Source organism: Chondrus crispus, genomic scaffold (assembly GCF_000350225.1).
Source record: "Chondrus crispus Stackhouse genomic scaffold, scaffold_194, whole genome shotgun sequence".
NCBI lineage: Eukaryota > Rhodophyta > Florideophyceae > Gigartinales > Gigartinaceae > Chondrus > Chondrus crispus.
This window is the reverse complement of record NW_005179061.1, coordinates 38530-46834: the sequence shown is the minus strand read 5'-3', so window position 1 is coordinate 46834 and position 8305 is coordinate 38530. Positions and strand designations below refer to the sequence as shown.

Sequence of the window (8305 nt, the reverse complement as noted above, 5' to 3'; positions counted from 1 at the left end):
CTTGTTGGACAGCTTCCGACGATATGCCGGAGGATTGGAGCACATGCAGGCCACTCTTTGATGAGGCGCAGTTGCTAGTAAATAGCGACGAGGGAGGGGTTGAGGGCTGCCGGCTGGTGGTTCGGCAAAGATTAAAGCATCAGGAACAAATGCAGGTAGGGGAAAAGCACGTGTCCACGTGTGCGAGGCTAAAGCCTGGGGGGTCGGTAGACTTTAGTGTAAATGAGACATGACACTGCGGACAAAACAATTATCAATCACGGGCCGCCGGCACAGTGCGGTCACTGCGTCTGACGTCATTGTTGGATTACCACGACTCGTCATCGACGACACCGCCTTCCTCTCCCCTTATAAACTTCCAAGCCTGTTCAAGCTCCCCCCTCTCTCCGCCCCGCATGCCTCCTCCCACCACTCTACTCTACCATGTCTGCCCCCAGCCCCGTCCACCTCTACATTGACGGCGTCCGCCACAAAACCCCCTCCTCCCAACTCGCAGGCTACTCCGTCTTCGCCCCCGCCCATTCCGTTCGCATCGCAGAGCCGCTCCCAGGCCACGTCCAGTCCCTCTACCGCGCACAGCTCCACGCCTTCCTCGCCGCTCTACATCTCATCCAAGGCCTCCGCGCACGCGCCGCTGTCATCTGTATCCACTCTGACTACATCGTCAAGGCCTACAAGTACCAACTCCGCAAATGGCACGAAAACGGCTGGCGCTCCGAAAACAACCGCCCCATTGCAAGTCGTGCCATTTGGCAGGAAGTCTGGGACATCTGCTCGTCCTTCGCTGACCGTCGCGTCAGACTCTCTGTCCAAGCCAAGAACCGTGAGACGGACCACAACATGTACATCGCAAACCGTCTCGCCCGTCATGCCACGACCTTACACGTCACATGCGACCTATGCCATAGGACGCACGGACGCCAGTGGGACAGTCATGATTGCAAGCCTATCTGCAACTTGGACGGCTGTCGCCACCGCGTGTTTGATAACGTCGAGGCGTACAACAAACACGCCACGCGTCGGCACATGCGCAAGTGCCGCCGCAAGGACTGTGAGGAGAAATTCTCGACATTTGTGCAGAAGGAGCTCGAAGAACATGAGCGTGAGGCGCATGGTGGTCGAGTGTTTGCTTGCGACTACTGCGGGCATTATTTGAAGAGTGCCCGAGGCGTGACACGACACGTCCGCAACAAGTGCAAGCACGCGCCCATTTGCTCCGGGTGTGGCAAGGTGTTTAAGAGCAGGAAAGAGCTCGAGGCGCATCACAGGCACATTGAAGCGTCAGAGAGCAGCGAGTCAAGCGACGGGGAAGAACGGTACATGACGAAAAGTGCGATAGGCAGGCTGTATCGCGGCGTGCAGGATAGGGATGATGACTCGGAGTGGACGGATAGCGAGCAAGAGGAAGAATGGATACGCGCGGCGCGCAAGAGGGCAGGAGGTTTGGATGGAGGGAGGGGAAAGCATAAGTGCAAGAAGCATACGCACAGGCATCGGTCTCATCATGATGATCATGCGGGCGGGCAGCACGTGATGACGGACGGAGAAGGGCGTGAATGGGAGATTGACGAGTTTGAAGGGGTGCGCAGACGTGCTCAGCGGCCTTCGGGCGGGATGCATTACCACACCACTTACTATGATCATGAGCACGGTGGGGCGCGCAGCGAGTAAGGCGGAAATGGCAGAAGTTGACAAGGGTGATGTGAGTTGAAAGAAAGTTGATGAAAGAAAGTTGATCTTCCAGCAGGAGACTCTCGGGAGGTTATGGTTGGGAGGTTCCAAGGGTACAGTACCCTTGGTACAGTGCAGTGCTGCACTGTAGAATTAGATTGCGTCTCCTTTGCAAGCGTAGGAAATCGGGATGATTCGGCCTCAAGCGGAAAAGAATCCTCTCTCTTTCTCTTACGCGCGTGCAGTTGCAGTACGGTACAGTATGGGTTGTTGGCATGTATGGTACCCAAGGGTACGGTACAAAGCTGCTGAGTTTACCGCGTCTTGTGTAAAGTTTAGCAGCTTGCGGCTCTTCTGCTTTTGCACGAGCCGTGGACGCGGGGGGCGGCATTCCTTGACGTGTCACTACAGCAGAGTGGGAACATAAACCGTTGCAGGTTGACACGAATCTCCGGTGGCAGCAGTTGGTGAAGAGAGCGGGAGTTGCAGGGGCCAGGGGGTGAGGTTTCTGTCGTGAGACGCGAGAGAGACGCGAGAGAGAGAGAGAGGTTTGCGGAGCGGCCACGTCAGTTGCACAGGGAAGAGATTTTTATCCGCAGGCTCGTGCTGCCCTCTCGAGATGAAGAGATTAACTTACTTACATTACTGTGAGCCGTCGGGCAATCTAGATTGATCGCGAATAACCGACGTCTACAGTATATGTAAACTTTATATATGTACAGTGTAGTCGAGGCTCCCGACGGGGCTCCCAACGGGGCTCCCAACGCTTGACGGGCTCGTTATCACAATACGGTAGTAATAGGTAGGAATAGACCCCCGGTAGAGATGCTCTTATTACTACTACCAAGCACATTGTTGTGCTTGGTCTTTCGCCCGTGGCACCACCCTCGCTTCCCCGCTTCCACCCTTCGCCGCCGATCCCTCGCGGGAGTTTCATCTACCGTTCCACTGTGGAACGGTAGATGAAACTCCCGCGAGAGGTTTCATCTGTGGAACTTCCACACTCGCGAAGAGGCTCCTTTGCGCATTTGAGCGGCACCTACACTAAACTTTACCCTTCAAACAAAGAGGGACAAGAGGTCGATATCGGCGTGCCACGTTTTACCAAAGAGGAACGCTGCTCAGCGTGTGTGAATTCCACCTACATCCACCATTTCTCCTCTCATGTCCCCACATGTCTCCCGCGTCCGCAACGCTTTACCCTAACACAACCGCACCAATCTACCGTACGCCTTGATCACCTTGAAACACTTTTTGACGCATCTATTTTTTCCACAACGCACTTTACTGTAACAAGCAACAGCACTAAGGGTGCATACAGTATTGCACGTCTACAGACTTTCTATCTTGACAGGGCGCCCACTTTTGTTGTGCCGCGACTCCACGTGACCAGCCAACGAGCACAACTTCTACTTCATCTCAAACAACACGAACACCCGTGCGGTAACAGTAAGCTCTCCTGTAGCGATGGGCACCGAGTCGGCCGAAAACGCACTAGCCTTCAGCCGCTGTGACGCCTGCGGCGTCTCAATAGCAGTCTCACTAATGGCCAACACGCGCCCGACCCTAACACCTGCCGCCTTCGCGTACAGCCGCGCGCGGCTCCTCGCGTCCATAATCGCCGCCGTCCTCGCCTCGTTCTCCGCCGCCTCCGAGTCGTCCAGGCTAAAGTTGACGCCCGAGATGTTGTTGCTCCCCGCCCGCACGAGCGCGTCCAGCACGTCGCCCAGGATGTCCAGGTCCCTCACCTTGACGTTCACCTCGTTCACCACGCGGTACCCCACCAGCTCGTTCGTGTTGTTTGGCCGGCTCTCGAACTGCGGGTTGACCCGGAAAAACCCCGTCTGGATGTCCTTCTCCGCGATCCCGGCGTCCTTGAGCACCTGCAGCACGCGCGCAAACCTGCGGTTGTTCTCCGATAACGCCTCCTTTGCCGTCTTCGCCATCGTCGTCACCCCGGTCGATATCGTCGCCAGATCCGGCGGCGCGCTCGCACTGCCCTCCCCGCGTACGTTGATGGTGCGCGGCGTGCGCTGCGCGAGCGCCGTGGGGAACGTTGCTAGCATGAGCGCGGCGAGGACGAGAAGAGTCGGGATTGTCATGATGGCAAGTGGGATACTGTAGTTGGCACGTAGATCGGTGAGGAGGGGTCGGTGAAGGGGGGCGGGTGAAGGGGGGCGGAAGAAGCGCTCGCCGACGGAGCGTGGCTGCTTAAATATGCAAAAGGGGCAAGGCCTGGAAGGTAGGCAGCCTCAGGCGAGGGCATGCGACAGTCTGGAACGCAGGGTGCGCCAGGCGAATGCGTGTTTCAAAAGCAAATGCATTGAGGTGTGATGGCGGCGCGAGGGGCTTGCAAGAAAGGTAGACGAGGGACGGGCGTCCCTTTTCCGGAACAAAGGGTGGCGCCTCTCCCGCTGCCCGCCCGCGCTCTGTATGGGAGATGCAATCGCTGGGAGATGCAATCGCAGCAATGCAGGCGGGGGGGGGGGGGGTGCAGGCGGGGGGTGCATGTGGTGCACTTTTTTTTGCTTGCAGAATTCAACCTTTGAGCCGATCTCCACCTTCTCTCGGGATGCCCTTGCCCCCAAACCCTGCCCGCCCGCGCCCGCCAACCACGCCGCCGCATCCGCAACCCGCGCTGCGGGGACGCCCGCCCCCGTCCCTGAGGCGTCCTCTCCCCGCGCCCCAGCTCACGCGCCAGCCCGCACCAGCCCGCACCCCAGCCCGCACCGCTGCAACGTAGCATCGCCCCGTCCGCGCGCCTCCCTTCCCGCACACGCCTCGGCCCCGCTTCCACCCGCCGCGCGCTGCACCATTCCCCGTCGCCACGTCGATTAATTCGCCCCCCTCGCCCGCGCCGCGCGAAAGCCGCCCGCGCCCGCGTCCGAGAGTCGCTCTCGCTAAAACCCCCGTAGACACTAACCCCCCCGGCGTGCATTTCCGTTGTCCCATGTGCATGCGCTGGCACGGCAGAGCGTTTCCATTTTTTTTTTTTTTTTGACGGCTGCAGTCATACGGTACCCACGTAATGAAAGAGTCAGTCGCGGAGATGCCGGTCAGGTATGGAGGTGGCAGCGGCTCGCTGTTGTCCGCTGCGGCTGCACTCGTGATAACTGTGGTGGTGTAACCATTCAGGTGGTTATTCGGGTAACGGAGTCCAAACATTACCCGAATAACCATTCGGGTACAGTAATGCAGCGGCTGGCCCGTTGTCCGCCTGCGGCTGCACTCGTGTTTACTGTGCCCCCCTGGAGATAAATGCAGATGGCGCTCTACGCTACTGTACTGTACCCATCGTAGCGGCTGTGCCGTGGGCAGTAATTGCTACGCGCTTACAACGTCCCCACTCCCCCCAACGGCAATGGGCAATTTGAGTGCTCCCAGGAGCAGCATGGTTGCTCTTGCCAGCGCCGCGCACGTCGTTGGTCTCGACAGAATTGACGCTCAGCCTACTGTACACGGTAGCACTCTGTACGGTAGGACACGAGCAGCACTGTGTGGAGGGTGTATCGAAATCTCGAAATCTTGTATGCTACTGTACGGAATGTGCGCGAGACGACGAGTTTGTTGCCAAGACGTAGCAGACCACTGCTAGGATCTCTTTCGTTGTGAAAGCGTAGACATACTGCACAGTATCTATTGCTAGCTAGCGCCTCCTTCGCTGTCAAGGCGTAGACATATTCATTGCTAGCGTCTCTTTCGTCTCTGCGCAGGACGGATGTACCGAGGATGAGTAGTAACTTACAGTATATAAGATGGGGGGCGGTGGGGATGTAGGGATGGCATCGAGGAAGCAACAGGCGAATTGGAGGTGGACTTGAGGATGTACCCTTCACGGGTAGCACAGATTTTGCTGCGCTCTCGCGCTCTCGGTAGCTTTATGTGGGTTGGACTGGCCGCAGCAGTATATATACCCTTGGGTCCAGTACACTCTACAGTCCACTGTACAGATAGGCCTCGCATCCCCTCAATTTCCCCAACCCTCCTCACTGGTTTTGAGGCCAACGGCGGGTGGCAATCGCAACTTGAGTACAGTGCTGTAGACTTTACACAGTACAGTGGACTGTACAGTTCTGCAGTGCTTGCTGACGTTCTGGTCAGCACTGTACGTGTGCACGTACTGTAGAAACTTTCTACATACGTAAGAGCATCTCCAACGGCGAGGGTCTATAGGATATAATGTATTTGTTCAAACTGCCGGGTGGAAACTTTCAACTGGCTCCCAGTCAAAATTTAGACCGAACTCGGCCGCGGGTCTATGCTATTGATAGATGGAGGAAAAAAGGAATCCGTCTCCATCAGTAGGTCTCTTTGGCAAATACGAAGTAATTGAAAAACGATGTAATTGAAAAACGATGGACTAAGTGCCCAACGATCAGGATAGTTCCACAGTTACTGTAGACACCACAAAAGATTAAAAAATAAAATTTGGTCCAACCCTTCATGGAGAAGACAAGGATCTTACGCAAACATGGAGCAAATGCCGAAACATTGCACGTTCCATCAGATTGATGGCACCTGCCGAATTTATTCGTCTTCCGTTTCCTCCTCATCCACAGCTTGCCCTCGGAACGTTATTGCCAGTCTCTGTCTACAGCGTTGTCGATAACGCTTCTGCACGCGCTTTGGCTTGTTCACCATGGCATCCCCGATGGCATTCAACCGATTACGAGACCTATGATAGGTGTCAGCATCGTCCCTTCGCAAAGGATTGCACATGAATTGTAGAGATCATCAAAATGAAGCGTGTAACCAATCGCTCGAACGTCGCACCCTTCATCTTGAACGTCTGGCTGAGATAATCCCACTGTCCTCCATGTTTGAGCGTAGCTAGGACCATGAAAAGGGCGTCCTTTGCAGAGTACTGAGATCGTCGCTCACGGCCAATGTTGTAATTATTGGCCAGGAAGGTGCGGAATAAACTACTTGATGGTAAAGTTTGTTAACTGAACAAGGGCACTGCCTCCTCCGTTATTATAATATGTATCCAGAATGAGGCTGTATGAATCATTCTCCTCGTCAGTGTCCGCTTGTGGCTCGCAGAGATACTCCACGAAAGCCGCTTCGCGGTCAATGGCCGCATCCGCCAAAATCTGTAAAGCGGCTTGTGCATCGGTGGGGGTTTTCGCTTCCATGACGGCCAGAGCGAGATCGGAATGATAATGCCGAGGGGGGTGGAAAGCCGTGGCGAGCTGTCGGGGGACGTAGGTTTAGTTGCTGTGGGGGGAGGTAGAAGTAGGTTTGGTTGCTGATGGAGGAGGTAGGGGTGGTCGCCGTCGAGGAAGGCAGATGTGGCTGCCGTCAGGGGAGGGGAGTGTCGCCGCTGTCGGGGGAGGTGGGTGTCGTCGTTGTGAGGGAACGTGGATGTGCCGCTGTTGTGGTATCACAGCCCAGATTTGTAATTTGTACAGCACCCGCCGCCGCGGGTACCTTACAGGCGCGCGACTACACGTGAGCATTACAGGCCGATGGACGACATGTGTGCCTTACAAGCGCGCGACTACACGTGGGCATTACATGCCGATGGACGACATGTGTGCCTTACAGGCGGGCGACTACACGTGGGCATTACAGGCCGATGACGTACTGTATACAGTACAGCCCGGAGGTTGTATATGACAAGGTACAGTAGTAATGGCATAGTACAGTGCATTGCACCATAGAGTACCGTAGTACCGTAGGATGGACAATGTCCAAGACCCCGCGACCTCGCTTATTTAAGCGACGGCGCCGGGCAATGACAGTAAACAGTCAAGGGTCTTTTGGGAACGGATTTCCTTCGACGGTGCGACACCGCGGGTCAAGACAAGCCTCTGACTTAGGCAACATTGTCGGAATCTGTCTTGCGACGTTTCCCTGGCTTCTATTGCCTCTAATTTACCTTTTCCATTCCTCCGTCCTTGCGACTACGCGGGTTAGGACCAGCCACTAACCTCGGCGTGTTACTGTCGCTCGACGTTTCAATTGTTTTCCTTTATACTCTGTCGTTGCGACCACGCGGGCTAAGACTGGCCTCTAGCCTGGGCGTATTACTGTCGCACGACCTATTTCTCTCTCCCTGTATTGTGACGATTGTCAAGTCGCGGGCTACGACAAGCCTCTAGCCTTGGCGGCACTATTGACATCTGTCCCGCTCGTTCCCTCTAGGAGTTTCCGTTACTCGGGGCTCCGCCCGTGTCTGACACTAGTCTTTAGGCTCGGGTTCCCCCCTGTTTTGTGTGTTCTTACACCACCCCTTCCAGTGCTGGTCCCATTCCGGGTCCGCACTTCGACCAGTACGTCGTGCTTTTACAGTCGGCCGACGTACTTCCCCTTTGCTCTACCACAGTCCCGATCTACCGCGGGACACCCCCTATTGGTTGTTACCCCTTCCTCGAGCTAGCTCATAGCTGGCGACCGCCACTATACTACAACTTTCAGGGGAAGCAGGTGTAGTTGCCGTCAGGGGAGGTGTATGTGGACGCTGTCAGGAGAGGCAAGTGCGGCCGCCTTCGGGAAAAGTGGGTGTGGTCTCCGTCGAGGAAGGGTGGTGTCGTCTGTGTGAGGGGAGGTGAGTGACAACCCCGTGGGGAGAGGTGGTTGTGATAGCCGTCAGGGGATGGAGTGCTGCTGCCGTCGGGGGAGGTAGATGTGG

The 8305-nt window shown here is 56.2% G+C and overlaps 4 protein-coding genes across 4 annotated transcripts; 3 read left to right on the top strand and 1 right to left on the bottom strand.

Moving 5' to 3' along the window:
* Positions 1–423: 423 nt before the first annotated feature.
* Positions 424–1671, top strand: CHC_T00003547001 (hypothetical protein). The gene has a single exon (XM_005714678.1). The coding sequence runs from the start codon at positions 424–426 to the stop codon at positions 1669–1671; it is 1248 nt and encodes a 415-aa protein (XP_005714735.1).
* A 91-nt stretch (positions 1672–1762) lies between these two features.
* On the bottom strand, positions 1763–2062 carry CHC_T00003546001 (hypothetical protein). The gene has a single exon (XM_005714677.1). The coding sequence runs from the start codon at positions 2060–2062 to the stop codon at positions 1763–1765; it is 300 nt and encodes a 99-aa protein (XP_005714734.1).
* Positions 2063–2633: 571 nt separating this feature from the next.
* On the top strand, positions 2634–3185 carry CHC_T00003545001 (hypothetical protein). Its single transcript, XM_005714676.1, has one exon. The coding sequence runs from the start codon at positions 2634–2636 to the stop codon at positions 3183–3185; it is 552 nt and encodes a 183-aa protein (XP_005714733.1).
* Positions 3186–3216: 31 nt separating this feature from the next.
* On the top strand, positions 3217–3795 carry CHC_T00003544001 (hypothetical protein). Its single transcript, XM_005714675.1, has one exon. The coding sequence runs from the start codon at positions 3217–3219 to the stop codon at positions 3793–3795; it is 579 nt and encodes a 192-aa protein (XP_005714732.1).
* Positions 3796–8305: the final 4510 nt, after the last annotated feature.